At 40.7% G+C, this 20255-nt stretch overlaps 1 protein-coding gene across 1 annotated transcript in view; it reads right to left on the bottom strand.

Moving 5' to 3' along the window:
• Positions 1-20255, bottom strand: part of PDSS2 (decaprenyl diphosphate synthase subunit 2) — a 78008-nt gene that overhangs the window by 48203 nt on the left and 9550 nt on the right. Inside the window, exon 3 of the mRNA XM_053459628.1 lies at positions 7093-7227. Within this exon, the coding sequence (XP_053315603.1) occupies positions 7093-7227 (135 nt within the window). The remainder of the gene's footprint in view (positions 1-7092; positions 7228-20255) is intronic.

The following is a 20255-nucleotide window of genomic DNA, read 5'->3' as shown; positions in this document are numbered from 1 at the left end:
CAACGGTCCTCCGTCATAGAAGCCCCGGTGGAAGTGTCGGGTAGCAGCGGAGGTTGTATGCACGCTCACGGCTGCCAGAGAGGAGAATCCAGGTCCCCTGCAGCGCTGTGGGGAATCTGGATCTTATGTCTTATAGTCAAACCTGTATTTGAGGTCTGACTATAAGACAACCTTGAATATAAGACGAAGGGTATTTTTCAGAGCATTTGCTTGGAAAAAACTTGTCTTGTAAATCAAGCAAATATGGCAGGGGTGGGCAATTAATTTTCCCATGGGGCCACATGAGAAATTGGAATGGTTTTAGAGGGCCAGACCTCTACAAACTACAAACTCCGAAGCCTTGTCCATTTTGTTAACTTATGTGCTGTTTAATAAAGTTATTCAAGCCTACGTCATTGGTAGAGGTGCTTGAATAAGTAAGGCCTGAATAACTATTAGCACAGCACAGAAGTGAACAAAATGAACAAGGCTTCGGAGTGCATACCGTATTTTTCGCTCTATAAGACGCACCTGCTGATAAGACGCACCTAGATTTTAGAGGAGAAAAAAAAGGAAAAAATATTTTGAGCTAAAAAATGGGCTAAAATATTTATTACAATAACTGAATAAGCTATGAACACAGTAAGACACACGCAGTAAGACACACACAGACACAGTAAGACACACACAGACACAGTAAGACACACACAGACACAGTAAGACACACAGACACAGTGAGACACACACAGACACAGTAAGACACACACAGACACAGTGAGACACACACAGACACAGTGAGACACACAGACACAGTGAGATACACACAGACACAGTGAGACACACACAGACACAGTAAGACACACACAGACACAGTAAGACACACACAGACACAGTGAGACACACACAGACACAGTAAGACACACACAGACACAGTAAGACACACACAGACACAGTGAGACACACACAGACACAGTGAGACACACACAGACACAGTAAGACACACACAGACACAGTAAGACACACACAGACACAGTGAGACACGCACAGACACAGTAAGATACACACACACACAGTAAGACACACACACACAAACACAGTAAGACACACACACAGTAAGACCTCCCTCCCTAACCCCCCTTCTCAGTATCTCCCCTCTAACTCCCTAACCCCCCCTTCTCAGTATCTCCCCTCTAACTCCCTAACCCCCCCTTCTCAGGATCTCCCCCCCCGCCCCGGTCACTTACCTTAAACTCCTGTGTTGGAAGCGTGAGGCGTTTGTCTCGGGTGCCGGCGCTTCACTGCTGATCGCCGGCGTCTGACGTCATATGCCGGCGCCCAGCGTAAAGCGCCGGCACCCGAGACAAACGCTTCCAACACAGGAGTTTAAGGTAAGTGACCGGGGCGGGGGGGGACACCGGACTCATTGGTGAGTCACCAGGACACTCTTTGCGAGCCGGTCCGAGCTATTCAGCGGGCCGGATGTGGCCCGCGGGCCGTGCTTTGCCCAGGTCTGAAATATGGTAATTTTGAAAAGATTTATAGCTATGTGGATGGTAAATAGTGTGGCTCAGACAGGCATATGTAAGGGGTGTGGTGTGTGGGCACAAGAGCACAACCACGTGATACAATACATGGGGCTGGTGTCCAAATATTTTCAGGCCTGGTTTTCATTCCCAGTAAGGCCCTGGATGGAAATAGAGTTTTTAGTTTTACCAGCTCCTAAGATGCTGACTATTTAGGGTTCACTTTTCATGAATGCTCTAAAAAGGAGTAATGAATCAGACAAGGATCACACTTTGGGCATCCACATGAAATTGAAGGACAGGTCTGCCTATTGAAAGTTCAGTACCCCAACCAAAACATGCTTACAGACTGTCCCCATCTGGATCTGCCCATAGGATCTTTATCTCTAGAAGAACAGTGGGAAAAAAAGCAGGGGTCCGCAGTAACTTGGGGAGACCCAAAAGTCATATAAACTAGTAACCCAGATTCACAACATTAAAAACCGAACATTTGTTACCATTGTGTCTGGCAGTATTATATCTAATATATCTAGATCTAAAAAGAAAGTATGGTACTGTGTGTGTGCTATCTCAAACCCTTTATCCAGGATTTGCATTCCCTGCTCTGAACTGTGACTGAGATCAAGATAAATTAAGCAAATGACTTGGACCACAAAAGGTCTGTTTTTCTGCTTAAGGATGCATTCTATGTGGCAGTGATTAAGGGAGGGGGGGCTTCTGAGCAATAGCTGCATTTTAAGATAGCATGTATAATTTCCCTTTAATTGCTTGCATTGTGAGAGCTAAACTAAATATTAATTTTATGCTTGTTCCCCACGGGGTACAGGACAAGATTTGTAGAATAAGCAGATTTTCTACTTTCATTTAATTACTGCTGCAATGGAAAACAAAACAGACATTATAATAAATTAACTTATAGATCTGTACTGTACTGACGACTTGGGTCTTCTTAACATTAGCGCGACACCAAGTAAAAGCATAAATAATAAGATTAGTAATTATTGTTAAGAAGTAATGAATATTTAAGTAGGATAAGAACGGTAGCATAGAATAAATAGAGTTCTCAAGGTCTGCCAGCACAACATAAAACACAGTGATGCACAATCCGCTACTGTAATTACATAAAATACTAAACTCTGTCAGGTTTATGCCCTCATGGAAATGTTTGCACAGTCATGTCAATGAAGCTCCAGCTTCCCCAGATAACTATAGACCTACACCAATCAGACATTATATTATGACCACCTGCCTAATATTGTGTAGGTCCCCCTTCTGCTGCCAAAACAGCCCTGACTCGTATCTGGCACCAAGACATTAGGAGCAGATCCTGTAATTTGAGAGGTGGGGCCTCCATGGATGCATCCTGGTGCCGTGTGTCCTCCAGGTATGCGATGCACACGCACTCGGCCACCCACGTGTTATAAAAGAAAACCTGATTTATCAGACCAAGCCACCTTCTTCCATTGCTCCGTGGTCCAGTTCTTATGCTCATATGCCCATTGTAGGCACTTTCAGCAGTAGACAGGGGTCAGCATGGGCACCCAGACTGGTCTGTGGTAATGCAGCCCCATAAGCAACAAACTGAGATGCACTGTGTGTTCTGACTCTTTTCTATCAGGACCAGCCTTCACGTTTTCAGCAATTTGAGCTAAAGTAGCTTTTCTTTTGGATTTGACCACACAGGCCAGCCTTTACCCTCATGTGCATCAACGAACCTTGCTGCCCATGACCATGAGGCTGGTTGACCGCTTGCTTCCTTCCTTGGGCCACTTTTGAATGGCACTGACCACTGCAGGTTTGGAGATGCTCTGGCCCAGTTGTCTAGCCATCACAATTTGGCCCTTGTCAAAGTTGCTCAGATCCTTACGCTTGCCCGTTTTCCTGCTTTCCTGGTGATAATGTTATGGCTGATCTGTGTATAAATCATGTAATCTTAAGGGATACTGCAGCCATCATATGCACTTTAATGCATTTGCCCCTCCCCTTTGTAAACGCATGGTGGGATTCTGCAGAATCCTACATATGAATTTTCCTCTATGCCCCCTAAGCAGTTAGGAGGCTTGGTCAACAGAATGCATCTACTTCTCGCTATTGCGCATTGATTCTCTATTCACACCAAGCAAGATCCAATGCTGGCTTCTGCAAGAGTTCTAGGGGTCTAATGTTCTAATTAGACTCTTTCTGCATCACTAACCTAATCACATGCCATATAATAAAGTGGGCTGGAAGCGACAAGAAGCAGACAATGTTCTAGCAATGTCTCTAATGTGCAAATGCCCCCAGGTGCTACACAAACAAAAATTATGGGTGTTAGAGGTAGAGCTATAGATTATGGGGATTATCTATAGATTAGTTTCGCTGTGTAGGCAGATATGTTGGGATTTTGTACTGAAGGCATCCTGGTTTTGCCACTCTGGCAGATCTCGACTACTACAGTAATTTTTGTGTGGGTTTAACATTTTGGATTAATCCAAGATATCCATAGGACTAATAAATGAATACCATTCCACAGCATATTTCGGCCTCTGTTGAACAGTTTTATAGACTGCTACAACATTCAGTTACCATGGGGTCATAACACTGTACATGGCTAAGCCAAGCACTGTATAAACTGCAGTGGGAGGTAAAGAAAGCCCGAGTTTTATTGGACGATTTGCCTCAGGGCTGCAGAATGCTCACGTGTAAATGTATCTCCTGTCCAATCCACAAAAGGAAAATTTGTCTCTGCTACTTAATCCCAAAGTCTTTTCCATTTCCTCTTGGAATGTCTGGGTTTATATTACACACCCATGTATCAAATGTTAACAGCTGGCTGCATGTTCTGCTTCGGAGAAAAATAAGTAAATACAGTAGTAAAGGCCATTTTCATGAAGCAATCAAGACAAGAAAAAAAAAGTGAATTGGAATTGTGTGTGTCAGGGTTCAGCACAAATCTACAGGTGATTAATTGGTTTCCTGTATTCCAGGAAATGCTGAATTAAAAAGAGTCACCAGCTCAAAATAACATGCGCTCAATCAATTCCATTACCAGCCTAGGGTAAAAATCATTACGCTATCAGGCAAATTGCTAACACCTTCAATTCCTTCATATAAACTACAAGTTTTTTTTCCCAAAAGAAAATAAAGAATTTGTTTTATTACAAACTAAGGAGGCTACATGAAATACATCCCTGGCTGTGTTGTACAAAAGACCTGAAGCATCTCATTTCATGTTGATGCTCTACTCTATGACAGTTGGCTGAACAACTAAAAAGAGCACCGGAAGCTTGTGAGAACTTTCTATTTTGGCTGACCATAAGATTCCAAAACAAATGAGGGATCGCGGGAAATAAGATAAAATTTGCATGAAATACCTTTATTGTGTGCCTCATTTGGACCCAAACCCTTGAGTTATTTTCCTCTTTTGGAAGCTCAAAAACTTCACATGGACAAACTGCACATGAGTTTGTCATAGTGTTCTACAGCAGTAAAACTCAAAATATTTTGTATATTAACATAAAATGTGTATAACAGAAACCATGTCTATATTATAGACTTGTGCATTCGGATTCGTACGGATTGCAAATTTACAGACCTCCCACCCCCCCACAATTCAGAGGAAAACATGCAAATTTTGGTCCCAAACTCTGGGACATGTTGCGGCACTTTCGGTGATGTCCTCTCCAACGATTGAAACATAAGGGCAAGGACGTCATCTCAATTCACAAACGTTTCCAAAGATTTAAATGGTAAGATGGAAAAGTTTGTTTACATTTGTAGGTAGGAACATGCCTGCACCAGTATAAGCCTGGGCCAGTAACATTCACATGCATGACTATGACTTAAGCACTGGTATGAGGTCATGGCAAGATACATATTACTCGCAGACTACTTAAATGTAAATTCTTCTATAGCATGGGTGTCAGGGGCATTAAGGCAGTCCTATACTCTTGCCAGTATTATGGCGTACAGCCTGTATAACAGTGTAAATTTGCTTTCCCCTTAAAATAACTCAACACACATACATACATACACACACTATTATAATCCCGAGTGCTGGCCACCATACCGGCCTTGTATATATACACTGGTTAAGTAAAATACTCACCATGGAGACAGCTCTCTCGACAGACTAAAACGCAGCATGCTCCAAGCATGCTGCTAAGCCAAACTCCATCTACGTGCAGTGAGTCAGTATATCCTGGCTCTCATAATAGTTAGTCTACTTGCAAAGCACAAATCACTAATTATACTACAAGTCCTTTAAAGCATTTACTATATATTGGCGCTAACCCATAACACCCTCCTCACAGTTCTTAGTATAACACAGCCACTCTCAGCATGTGGCTTTGTTTAATAAGATGTTAATGATCTGGCAATCAAACCCACTCATCATGGGCCAGATTTTAAAAATATGCTTTTTACAATCATCAAAAAAAAGTTGCAGTCACTGCACTAAAAAGACTTTGGTGATCACACTTTTCAAACTTTTGCACAGTTCCTTTTTATTTTTTTTTTAAATAACCCTCGATGTAAAGAGTGTGTCATCAATCACTTGATTCACTATTAATATTTCCCATCCTGCTTTTCAATATATCTAAAAATTAATCTGTGCATGAACACTGCCATTAACAGTATAACCTGGTCAATGTAATTGTGAGGGATAACCCATTTTTTAAGGATGCAGAGTTAATGTTCAACCATTGAATTTTAATAAGAGAGACCAACTGTAGGCGTTTCATAAATGAAAAACAGAAGCACATATTGTATTAGGTTTAAAATATGCAAAATATTAATGCGCAGATCGCTCCTAAAAACTCACCAGCATGTTATAGATAATTATGAATACAACACAGTTATATATGTGCCATCATCTACAAAATGTTAATAGCATTTCTTTCAAATTTTTACATATACATACAATAAGACAACTCTCTCAGCAAGGAAGCAGAAACAGATCTTTCCCTCCATGCCTTCCATAGTGCTTCTGTGGGACGGAGCCTCTGTGCACACCCCTGGAGTTGGAGAAACGGCCTTTTTACAGAAGCACTGCAAAAAGGCCAGAATAAGGCAAATGGATTTGCTGAAAAAGAGGTGCAGAAACAAGTCTCTTCCTCTTTAAATCCATCTGCAATATTCTGGCTTCTTGGAACACTTCCGCAAAAGGGCGGAGCCAAGGCGTGTACTAGGTGGACAGCTTCTCTCCTGTTTCTCCAATCGTGGGAGAGGGTGTGCTCAGAGGCCTTGTCCTTTTGAGGAAGTACTCCGCAAACTCTGTTCAACGGAGCAAATACCAGGGAGAAGCAGATGAAGAAAGAAGACAGGAGAACAAAGAGAGAAAAGAGAAGAACAGGGATACAAAGTGGAGAAGATAGGGAGACATTGAGAGAGAGTATGAGAGAGAATGCACAGTGGCACTCGCAGGAGGTATGTCTGAGGTCTCATGAGCTGGCATGAAAATATGTCGGAGCAATCAACATATTTCCATGAGCGTAGAGTTCTTCCTGTTCCTGATGGCTGAGGAGTTATTTGTTGAGTTTATATGTATACACTTACTTATCAAACTATAATAGTTGTGAAGACGTGGACAACACATGCTCTTGTAACTCACCTGGAATAAATTCCGCTAACCATGTCATGCTGGAAGGAGTGGTCGGCTGCCTTACTAGGTCCTGCTGCTTTAGAGATGAGAAGCACCACCAGACCTCGCATCTGTAGATTGTTACGACTGTCATAGACAAAGGCCCTGCCATGGAAGAAAGTAATGCTTTAAATCAGATAAGCTTGTGTAAAAAATATTATCGTACATGTGTAGACAGTTAATTCAATTACAATCCACTGAAATATTCTGTGTGTTTTAATGACAGAATTTACATAATTAAAACCCATTATTTCCATCCAAAACAAATTGATTATTTTCATGTCAAAACTAATCAACAAATGCAGGTATCAAGTTTGCTTATTCTGACTACTTACTGTAGTTCTGTCATAAAAGAGAGGCTTATTAAATGCCATAAATATATATTTTGTATTTCTACATGATTATTAACACTGTTCTTCACCTATTAATTATAATACATTATATAATACAGTTATATGAAATCTACTAAACAAACAAAAATGTACTAAACAAAGAGGTAAGTGGTTTCAAGAATAGGGGATTAAGATGGTATTTGGGTTGAAAGGAGAGAGCATATATCATAAGAATTGCTGGAATTAGAAAGAAAAAAAGATCAAATTAAAATAAATCTAAAGTTATTTTTTTTATACTTGTTTTTTTTTTACCTTCGGCTATAAATTAGGAAACATAATACCGTCTAAGATTTTTTTTAAAAAACACAAACTGATAAACCTATTCCCAGGTGTAAAGAATATAAAACAGAAAACAAAAGGATGAATGTGTATAGATCATTTGACAAATGTGACACATTGGCCGCATATGTAAATGAACTGTAATACATATGATGTGCATTTCTGTTCCAAAATGATATGGACTGGTATGATCCTCTGCAGTTCTGCCAAGCAGCTGCACCATACAGTATATGTTACTAGATAAGAAAGCCTGTGGTACCGCAGAGACAGTGGACAGGATGATCATTTATTCCCCTTCCTCTTATTTCCACATGTCCCCCCTCACCATAAGCTCTTCTGTTCAAAACCAATGAGATGACATACTGCATTACTCTCTAAGTTACCCTAGTCTATCTTATTATAGAGATATATCAAAAAATAATCAATGACAGCAATTTCAGGCCTTGAGCACTACTCATAACTTTTTAAAGCTCTTAATGGATACGAACATACACACCTTTACAAATTACAATACAGTTGCATTATCTTATTCTTAGCTAAACGTCAAGTCACTTCAGACTATAAATTTGTACAAGCACGCAGCTGAACAGCAAGGGAAATCATATTGAAGGAAAACAATTAAATAGGTGACAAACATCAGAGGTGTTCATCCACACTGTTCTTAAATGTCACATTATGGCAGTGCAAGGCACAGCCAAAATAACATAGTTAAAGAATTAAGTATCACCTATCATCTTTCATAGTCAGGCACATTGTGACAGTCACATAAGTGAGTGCAATAGTATTTGGAATGTACTTCCATAACCTCAGGCAGCCAATAATGAGATTTTACTGCCAAAGAATTCAATGGACACCTACATGAGATTTTTCTTTTTTCGTTAATTTGTTTCGTACAATAAGAAATGCTATTTCAATCACGAAAAGCCCATGAAAAACTAAACTTCTCATACAAGCAACACAACATAGAAACCAGTAAAAGTGACCCTATAGATGCATTTAGGAAGTCTTTAAATATGAGGTCCAGTGCTTTCCCTCTACAGCCCAATTGTACCTGTGTGGAGGTGGATACATCTGACTTCTCAACCAACTCCTCCTCCTTGGATTGAGGACCAGTATATATTGTCACATTGCAGTGCTGTCCGACAGCAGTGGAAGAACAAGAAAAAAACATTAGGAGAGGTGTATGCCTTTGCCCAGCAGAGGTATCCAAAGGTCCTAAAATTTCAATGTACAATCTAGGTTTGTGGCTGCCGTCTGAATGTTGCAGTGTATAGTAGAATGTAGGCATACCTAGGAACTCATGGGGTCTCTGTGGGGCAACTCCAAGTCATGGGAGGGGCGTCACAGCACGTCCCGCTCCCTGCACACTTCCCCATGGGCGTCACCGAGACCTCATACCCACAAGGGGGGCTCCGGGAAGCCGGATTGCAGAAACTTCCCAGGTATGAACATGGATCAACACATTTTACAGTTCTGTACAATAAATAAGTCTAAATAACTGAATTTACAGATTAAATTAAGCAATATATACATAGTAGAAATCCCTCATGTGAGCAGCCATCTTGACTTTGGGTTCTCAAGAGCTACATGATTATTCATCCTTTGTGTTATCACTTTCCGATCATTAAAGATTGTTATTTGGCTCAGGCAAACTTTTTAAAAAGCAGTGGGGAGGACACTGGACAGAGATCTCCAAACAATTATACTGTATATGTATATATATCTTAGATCGCTTTCTAAGGTTGTTTAATGCCATGGAGGCACATCATTGGTTGTTTAGGGGATTAAAGGTAAGAGTAGAGTGTTCCTTCTCTCGATTCCCCAGGTCACTGTGCTGTGTCTATGGGTCTGCCCTATTTCCCTCCCACTTCTATACAGTTTTAAACATCCTGGAACTAGCCCCACCTTTCATGCTGCTAACCCTGCCAACCTATGCCAGTAGCTTTGCCCCACTAAGCAACCCTGAAACGAGAGAGCTCCAGGTAGTCTAAACCAGGAAGTTCCCAGGTATGGTCATCACAGCCATCATAATGTATATGATAGCCGAGTGGCCACTTTACATTTCTGTGTAGCCGCCACCTACTTGCAAAGCGCTCACAAAGTATTTTGATATGTATTCTTTCTTGGTGAGGCTGCATGGGGCAGACTGTCCCTTTAAGTGACCCAAGGCAGCCAATGTTGCCATAAAAAGCAGAACAAAAAAAAGCTTTCTAAAAAGTATGTTGATTTTATGTGATTAAACCTTCAGGGGAAAAAATAAAAGATTAATTTGCTGAGCACACTAGAGAGTGCCACTAATGTGGCACAGCACCTTTGCCCACTGGTTAGCTGCTATGGAAACCACTTAAATAAATAAATAAAAACGACTGGAAAAACTGAAATGCAAATTTCCATAGTTATTTATAGTAAAAAGTCACTGAGCCATCACAGCCTGTCAGACAGCCCCCAAAGACTTCGGCACCTACGGCTTCACTTGAGGTGTTCAAGTCTTAACCTAAAGGCATTATCTGACAGTATCTAGCCCTCTGCTCCAGAGATTAATACGTCACATCTAAATGTCTAGATGATCCCGTAACAGTAGAGTACAGCAGTGTTTTGTTTATAATAAAGCTTGTTCAAAATTCAGAATAACCAGTTTAAACAGATATAATGCGTAAATGAACCGTGTAAGAGTCAAGACATTGGTTTCCTGACATTGCTTTAGGAGTCAAATGAATATATGTGAGACCTCCAAGGGATCCACATCAACTATTACATTAAAGAAAAAAAATCCAGATGCAGCAATTATATTTGACGAGCGTGTGGCAGCAGTCAGATGCCCAGAGAGAAGTGAAAAGAGAGCAACATAAGCAAAAACTGGAACAAAAGACAGAAAGAAAGGGAGAGAGAGAGAGAGAGAGAAAAAGGGATTATTTTTACCAAAAGTGCATCACGGTATTTGAACCGAGCATCCTGGGCAGCAGATGGCCAAGTGTTCTGCCAGAGACGATAAAGGCCATGCCATATAAAAAAAAAAAAAAGGTAAATGTACTTATCACTGCTGTTGGATACTATACTTAAAATCACCAGGGAAGTTAGCACTGACACAACATGCAAACAATCACTTTTTTAAAAAAAAAGTGTGCGCGTAAGGGAGTTGTTAACCTTATTGGAGCTTGGGGAGAAGTAGAGCACTAGCTTACAACTGTACATTCAACATGACAGAAGCACCTGAATGGACTGCTATTACTGTACTGAAGCTGATTTTACATGTGCATTAATTTACATATCAAGGGATAAGTAACAACCGAAATACATCATACAGGTAGGAGCCACCTGGCAGACGTAATGTCCTTCTAATGTTGAAAAATGCATTTTGCCTGGACTATTTGGAAGAAACAAAAGTGAGATTTCTGGAAGGTCAATCACCAGGTACATGATTAAAATAAGAACAAAGAGGAGCTGTCCCCGGTGCTCCAAGGTGATGGGAGAGCTTGAGTGGCTGGCTGGCTATGCCCTGCTCTTCCTTGCGCTTCCCCTCTCCCTTCCAGAAGCAGATTTAACATAAGTGGGACGCGGCCGATGATCATTTGCTCTGAAAAAAACCTCGTCTTATAATCGAGCAAATACGGTACATCAAATTATTGCTGCTGAAGGTGGTTCTACAAGCTATTGAATCAGAAGGTGTACTTAGTTTTTCCACACATGGTTTCTCCATTTTGGTTTTATTTTTGTTGACTCAATCATGACACGGTATAATATGTTGTGCTGTTATTCATCTGAGGTTGTATTTACCTAATTTTTAGACCTGCTAAGGAACAGATGATTGTTATGTCCTGAGAAGTAAACCATAGAATTCAATAGTGTACTTTTTCACACGACCGTGTACACCTTCTACTAGACGCTCAATATAGATGAAGTGGGAGTTTGGGGGGGGTTACAATGTTTGCTTAAAATGCTCTACAGTGCTCATTTGCATATTTTCTTTCAAAATATTTTATTATGACTTTAAAAAATTACCATCTGCACTGAATTAGCTAAACACTAATTCTGCCAAGTTACTGATCTTACAGGATGTATGTATAATTTATTGTATTTCTTCAATTAAACAGCTATAATTACAGCAAAGTAGTAAAATCATAACAAAGTATCTTTGCAATTAAAGAGAAAATGCAAATAAATACCGGCTGTCTTTAGAAGAAAAGGAAAACTTTTTTCTACTTAGAGCTATATAAATTTTTTTATAATGATGTACAATTACCTATCATACTTTAAAATGCACTGTGTTGTTTCGAACTGGAGAAATCATTTTGGTGCGTACCTTCACACACTCACACTGGTGTAATGAAACTGATCTTTTTTTTTTTTTTTCCAAAAACTAAATTAGGTGTCCCAACAGGACCATATCATCATTTTTATGCATATTTTCCAACTCCAAGCAGTATAAACTGGAGTGCTTATTGGATTTAAGCATATCACATTTTGGGGGGTTGTCTTATAAATTGAGCAAATTTGCTCAATTATAAGATGACCCTGATTATAAGATGACCCCCCAAAATTTGAATATTAGGGAAAAAAGTAAAGACTACCCTATATGAAAAAAAGTTTTACTAGTAAATATTAATTCACATGTAAACTTTTTCATAGTTAATAAAAACTATGATTGAGAAAAATGCATTTCATATTTTTATTTCCTTTTATTTACCAACCTGCCCCCCGGTTATGCACATCTGTCCCCATTTATTCCTTATACCCCTCTATTTGCCACTCTGCCCCTGATATGCCTTATACCCCTCTATATGACCCCCCCCCCGACTTACCGATGTATCCCTAGACTTGTCCCCTGTGCTTCAAACTCCCTGGTGTCTAGAGGGGCAGCTGGTGGTCGTGTGCAGACAACCTCTGCTGCTACCCAACCCTTCCGCCTGGCTTCCATGACTGAGCACCAGAAGGTCACATCACGCTGGCGCTGTGACATAGAAGCCCCAGCAAAAGTGTCGTGGAGAAGCGGAGGTTGGCTGCGCTTATCACGCAGATATTCACCGGCTGCCAGAGAGGAGTATCCAGGTCCACTGCAGCGCTGCAGGGGATCTGGATCTTAGTTTTGTAGTCAGACCTCTATTTGCTGTAAAAAAACAACAAAAAAACTCATCTTATATTATGTACAGTGACTGGCCACTTTATTAGGTACACCTTGCCAGTATCGGGTTAGACTCCACTTCTTTGTGACATATTTTCTACGGGGTGCTGGAAACATTCCTCAGAGATCTTGGTCTAAAAGGAACATGATGGCATCATACAGTTGGTGCAGATTTATCAGTGCTCTGTTGGATTGAGATCTGGTGACTGTGGAGGCCATTGGAGTAGAGTGAACTCATTGTCATGTCCAAGAAAGCAGTTTGAGATGATGTGAGCTTTGTGACATGGTGCATTATCCTCCTGGAAGTAGCCATCATAAGATGGGTACACTGTGGTCATAGAGGGATGGACATGGTCAGCAACAATACTCAGGTAGGCTGTCACGTTTAAACTAGGGGCCCAAAGTGTGCCAAGAAAATGTCCCCCACACCATTACACCACCACCACCAGAGTGAACCGTTGATACAAGGCAGGACGGATCTATGCTTTCATGTTTCATGACCCTGCCATCTGAATGTTGCAGCTGGAATCGAGACTCAGACCAGGCAACATTCTTCCAGCAAATTGTAGCCTCGGTTTCCTGTTCTTATCTGACAGGAGTGGCATCTGGTGTGGTCTTCTCCTGCTGTAGCCAATCTGCTTCAAGGTTTGACGTGTTGTGCGTTCAGAGAATACCTTGGTTGTAAAGAGCGGTTATTTGAGTTACTGTTCCCTTTCTGCCATCTCGAACAAGTCTGCCCATTCTCCTCTGATCTCTGACATCAACAAGGCATTTTCGTCCACACAACTGCAGCTCACTGGTACCAATCTCTGTAAACCCTAGAGATGGTTGTGCATGAAAATCCCAGTAGATCAGCAGTTTCTGAAATACTCACCAAGTCCGACTGGCACCAACAACCATGCCATGTTCAAAGTCACTTAAATCCCCTTTTCTTACCCATTCTGATGCTCAGTTTGACCTTCAGGAAGTTGTCTTGACCACGTCTAAATGCCTAAATGCATTGAGTTGCTGCTGTGTGATTGGCTGATTAACTATTTGTGTTAACAAATAATTGAACAAGTGTAGCTAATACAGTGGCCAGTGAGTGTATATATAAAAGAAAACATATAAAATCTATTTTCTAAACATAAAAATGAAAGCATGGAAACAATACAATTTGCACACAGCCAATGGACATTAAATATAAATTTACAATAGAACTTAAATTTAAAATTACTGTAATTTGTAAGCATAAAAAAAATTAAAATGAGCTTTACAGATGTACAGGTTGACAGATGCACTTTTCTATTCACCCAAAAGTGGGAAGAGTATCAAAAATTATAGAGAGAACAGGAGTGATATCAGGCATGAAAAGGTTTCAGAATTTAAGCAAACACTCATGGTTTGGGAAATGCTAGTTCCCATGGTAACCAGCAAGGCATTCTTTATATAGCATTATAAACAGATGGTAAAAAGTGGTCATGTTAGTTTGGCCTGCCAGCATATCAATAAAGCAGCAGTAGTTCTGTGTGTTTATTAAATAACTTAAGTATACTAGCAACAAGACCTACTATCAGACAAATGTAAAGATAGATTTTTATACATTTTGCAAGTACTAGAATGAGAGATTGAATAGTTAATTCTATGCTGTCTACAGAGTCCACTAACTTGGCCAGGCTCCCTACAAATGTTTTCATAGTGCTTGTTATGCAGAACACGTCACCACAAATATGAATATGCCTGGTAAGGTGACAAAAAATAAGAAATATGCAGAAATAACCTAAGCACTAGGCTTAGGAAAGCCCAAATATACCAAATGTGATTGAATCATATTGATACAGGTTCATTTGATTTATTTACTATATAATTATCATCTACCCAAATTTCATTGAAATGATCATTTTATAGGGGCACTGAATTTTTTTGGGTTTGTCAATAAGAGTGTGTTTTCCTCATCTCCAATGCCCACACCTGGGAACTTCCCAGGCTGCCCTCCCCACTGCTAGAACTCTCTCTCCTGCTCCTTATAATTGAGACGGGCATCAGCACCTCAGTACCAGCATTCCTGGGAATTTCCCAGGGCCGGCTACCTTGAGCGCTCCCTTTCAAAGGGAGTGGATTTGGAGGGGTGCGGCTAGCCATATAAGACTGCATGGCTTACTGTGTGAGGGGCAGGGCTAGCCCAGGTAACATTGCATTGTGTGTAGGGCTGAAACAACTAATCGGCTAAATTGATAAAATATAATAAAAATAGTTGCCAACGATTTTCATTATCGATTAGTTTGTCGTTCGATTAGCTTGTCTGGGTACAGCACTCACTAATGTTTTAAAGTTAAACAGACGGATGCTACTTTGGAGCTGAGTAGAGAAGATGTGTCAGACTGCTGTAGGGTATGTATTAACTCCCATCCCCAGTCTCTCTTTTTTTTCCCCATTAATTCCCCCAGTCCCCTCACTGATCCCCTAATATCCTCCAGTCTGCACATAAAATAACCTTCCACTCTTCGGTCTGATCCGGTCCCGAGTTCCCATCGCTCTCCCTCCCACCTTTCGGTCTCCAGTCTTTCTCATCCCCTCATTAAGCCCCACCCTCCAGTCTACAAATTAGCCCCCTTCCACCCTTTGGTCTGATGCGCTCTCTCATCCAATCATTCCCTCCTCCCGGTCCACTTATTAACCCCCTCCCACCCTCTGGTCTGCAAATTAAATAAACTCCCTCCCACCCTTCGATCTGATCCGTTCCCAGTCTCTCTCTCATCCCATCACATCCCCTCATTAAGCCCCTCCCACCCTCATCTGGCCCTGAGAAAGAGCAGTGTGACCGTGAGACCCTGGGAAGTAGAGATTAACTTTAAGACTCTGGGTTTACCATTTAGGGCATTAAGTTCTGATTTATGGAGCCCCCAGGCATAATCCAGAGACTTTCTAGGTATGCTGATGCCAGCAACCATTCAAAAAATATTTTTGCTTATGTAACCAAATAGCACAGATATTTTAATATATGCGTTGAAACTTAAAACCAAATTTAAAAAAACAAAAAAAACAGTAACTTTATTAAGAAGAGGGTCCGTTTGTTTCTTTCCACCAGCTGATCAAATGCACTGTTCAAAATAATAATAGTAGTATGTCATTGCATATAACCACAGGGTAATCTAGATTTAAAATCAGAGTTTTAACCCCTTCTCGATTCACACACACTCATAGGGGGCTCTATGTGCTTTAGAGGTGATCACTATAATAATGAAGGATCAACTCTCCATGACTATAAAGCTATAATATTCTGGATTGGCAATGATCAGGATAGACAGAAAGAAATGCTGCACTTTGGTATTAATGTTTCGGATAGGAAATAATCACAAGTGTTTGCAATCTCCTTGTCATCTACAGAGCCAATGCACATAAAAAGGAATAGAAGGTAGAACATAATGAGAGTGAAAGCAGCCAAAAGGAAAAGCACCCAGTGAAAGCCAAGTGCTTTTGGCAATCTAAATGAATCACTTGTGCAAACCAATGGATTATTTAAAAATGAATTTTTAATACATACTCCAAGCTAAATGTAAATTATCCTAACAATAAAGAGATAGAATAACATGATGTCACTTGGTGCACTGGCTAGGTATTATTCGAATATTCGTCCAATCTACCAGGAGATTGGAACCAAGTTTGCTTTGCTGGGTAATTCAGGAATATGTCATTAACGTTAAAGAAGCACCAAGAAATTAAATTTGTAATAAATAATAGTTTGGTTAAGCTGCCCATCACATGATTAACAAGCCCCTGTCAATGCTCTCACAGAATTATTAAGATCTGCTGTTGTTGTTTCAAACCAAAGTAAACACTGAGTAACTTATTAAAAGTATTTTCTTGATGTGGGGAAATTAAATAACACTAACAAAAAGGGTGTCATTTATCATGAATTGTATTACCAGGTTTGCATAAACAACCATACAGAGGAAAAAATATAGACTTGAGTTTAGCAACAGAGCGACTTGTAGGGACATCGGTAATTAATTTAACAGAAGTACACTGGAAACATGGCTCCTGGTCTGACAGCCTTGGAAGGAAAACCTATGCTGTAATACATATGTACATTTTAAGGGCCTTCCTTGGTCACCAAAATATCAAGTTTGTCACCATATACACAGAGCTCACGGCTACTGCAAAAGTGTCCGCTGTACTTCTGATACAGCTGAGATAGGCAGCTTGTGAGGACGAAGTACAAGTTCTTGGGTAAGCCTGTACTACTAGAGGTGCCTGATCTGAATGTCTTGTTAAGGGCCCCCCTAAATAATTAGAGCCACCTTTGGATATGAAGATCACAAGGCGGGATGTTAGCATTGCCCTACGTCCTTCAGAAATGCCAAAAAGAAATCTTCTGCATCCTTTCTTTGTGATCAAGGTGTGATTAAAATGGCTCATTGGCTCATTTCTTCAAAATGCATATTTTGTCATCCAACTGTTGACCGTTCAAACTTTTCTTGATGGTTCACCGTAATATGGCTGCAACCAATGAGATTTACATTTCCAAATGCAGGCAATTCGTCAAAATAAATCACTGAACCTGTTTTGCATTCACACTGAATGATTGGTAAAAGTGTTTCTGTCATGCTGTTGCGCATACAAATACCAACTTGCTTCAGTCTTGCTTCAGACCAAAAGCCTAAGGCCCATGGTTCTTGTTTTTTTAAAATCCGCATCACTATCTTCAGAAAGAGAGTTATCGCTATTTAGCATTCTTCCACCATTACATTTCCATCGACCAGCAAATCTTGCTTCACCAATTTGGATGGGGTTAACGTCTGTGCCAACCATCTTACCTCGTGCATCATGAGAAACAATGGCTCCAAACACCCGTCGGCACATATTAAACCAGTCAGTTACAATACTACTAGACTTTCCTGCAAGGGTCACAGTTGTGTTCATGGGTATTTCATTACAAAAAAAGACCGCAAACTCAGACTACAGTGTAATTTGTTGTTTATATCCATATAATGGAAAAATGCGTTTCCCTGTAGAACAGAACACAAAGTTTGGCTCCCTTTACAACCACATAGAAGACAAGGCTCTGCGTTTCTGGTGCATGGAGAAGAATGTATTCATGTAAAAATGTCTTCTGTGCAAATAATATTTTTACAGAAATCGAGGGCTGATAATTATAATATAGAATTACCGTATTTTCCGGCGTATAAGACGACTTTTTAACCCGTGAAAATCTAATCAAAAGTCGGGGGTCGTCTTATACGCCGGGTACTAAAACTTACCGAGCCAGACTGAAGAATCCCGAATCTCTAGGGGAGGGGCGAGCGGAGAAGCCACCTCCCCTGGGCCGGTCTTCAGGGCCGCGCCAAGGTAGGTGCAAGATCGTGATCTCCCTAACTAGTCCTGATCAGCGGGCGCCCGATGATCAGGGCTGGTTGGGGAGATCACGACCTGGCGGAACCGGAAGTTGTATACCGTTCTGCGTAGAATAGATGTCCCCCGCCGGCCCCGCAAGACACCCGGGAGTCTGCACTGGTAAGTCTAGGGGAGGGGGGCACATCTCGGGGGGGGACACAGAGTGGCAGTGTGTGTAAAGGCAGGGGTGTGAGGTGAGGGCAGTGTATAAATGTGTATGTATGGACAGGCGTATGTTAGTATGTGTAGAATTAGATTATATATATATATATATATATATATTACACATATATATATATATATATATATATATACATATATATATATATATATATATATATAATATGTGTGTGTGTGTGTATATGTCTGGGTATGGGCAGTGTATGTGTATATGTGTGTTTGTAAGCTGGTGTGTACGTGTATATGTGTGTAAAGGAAGGGGTGTGTGAGGGCAGTGTATGTCTACACATGTGTGTGTGGACAGGCATATGTTAGGGAGAGCTGACCCACCCAAATCCAAGCAGGCTTTGTATACAACAACCAGCCCAAACTCTATATTTTAACTGGAAAAGTTGGGGGTCGTCTTATACGCCGGAAAATACGGTATACAAAACATTACATAAGCACCTAAGCCCTTCTTGCGAGAGAAAGTCAACGAGGTAGGCCAACTATAGTACATAGTAAATTAAAGGAGCTAAACGGTGCCTATTCATTGTAAATGACAACTCATGGTTAAGTGAATTAACCCCATTCTCTCCCATGTATGACGTGCCAGGGTAAAAATAAATGTATTCGTTTGGTAAAAATAAAAGTTACTTTTTTTTTCTCTCTGGCCAGAACTTTGCTCCACTAGATGTTTTGCCTGGAACCAGACCGGCATGTGGGGAATACAACCCACGCCAACTGGACAGAAATGTAAAGGAGGTGTGAAGAAGTCTACTTGTAGAGTTAAAATGGCACAGTTTTGAAAAGTCTGTAGCATGAAAGTGCTTTTTTCAAAAAGTCTGTTGCATTCATGGTTATTAGGCAACCGTTGCTGGGGGTTTTCATAGGTGTGCAGTTCTTTGTAGAGATACACCAGTACATGTTATTTTTATTGAATAAAAACACTTTTTGTAAGGTCCGGTGCCTTGAGCACATGGGATGATAGGTGCCAACAATACCACATTTGCCAGGAGAGTTCTGATAAACTTTATGTCATGGCTGGCTGAGCTCCCAAAATTGTGATTTTCAGAAGCATCAACAACTCCCTGTGTTCAAGGCCCAATCTGCACACAGCACATATAAGTGAAAATATGGTGATGGGGCATTCTGTAGGCAGAACAGTGTTTTATCAAATTCGAAAATACTGCCTATGCACAAAGCATTACACTTTGCACAGGCAACACTGCCTTAAAGTAGATGGGGGTGGGGCCTCAAGTAGGTGGAGTCACAGTGCCACATGGCTGTCTACTTTAGACTCTGCCCCCTTTGTGTCCTGGGACACCTGGAGCAAAAGTCGGCGAGTATAGAGTAGGGGAATTTAAACATGCATGGGATAGGCATCAGGAAAAAACGGGCAGACTACACAGGTTGAATTGTTCTTCTCTGTCGTCAAATTCTATGTGACATGTTGGTCACACCAGCACATGTTCAGGAAGTGGAACCAGCATAATGACTTCCTCTTCCTGGACACTCATGATTAACTTTACAGAAGCTCCCCAGGACTAATACATGCAGAAAGTGAGCACACTTGGCACAAAGGAAGGTAGCAATTGTATACAAAGAAACTAAAACTACACAAACACATATACATATACATTATATATATATATTATATATATATTATATATATATTATATATATATATATATATATACACACACACACACACACACACACACACATATATGTCCATAGATCATGACACCCAACAGTCCTGATTTCATCACTCTATCCCAGCAGGATTCGAGACTGTAATCCCTCAGTCC

Source organism: Spea bombifrons, chromosome 3, assembly GCF_027358695.1.
Source record: "Spea bombifrons isolate aSpeBom1 chromosome 3, aSpeBom1.2.pri, whole genome shotgun sequence".
NCBI lineage: Eukaryota > Metazoa > Chordata > Amphibia > Anura > Pelobatidae > Spea > Spea bombifrons.
Note: the sequence above shows the minus strand (reverse complement) of the source record. Positions and strands in the feature narration are given on the sequence as shown.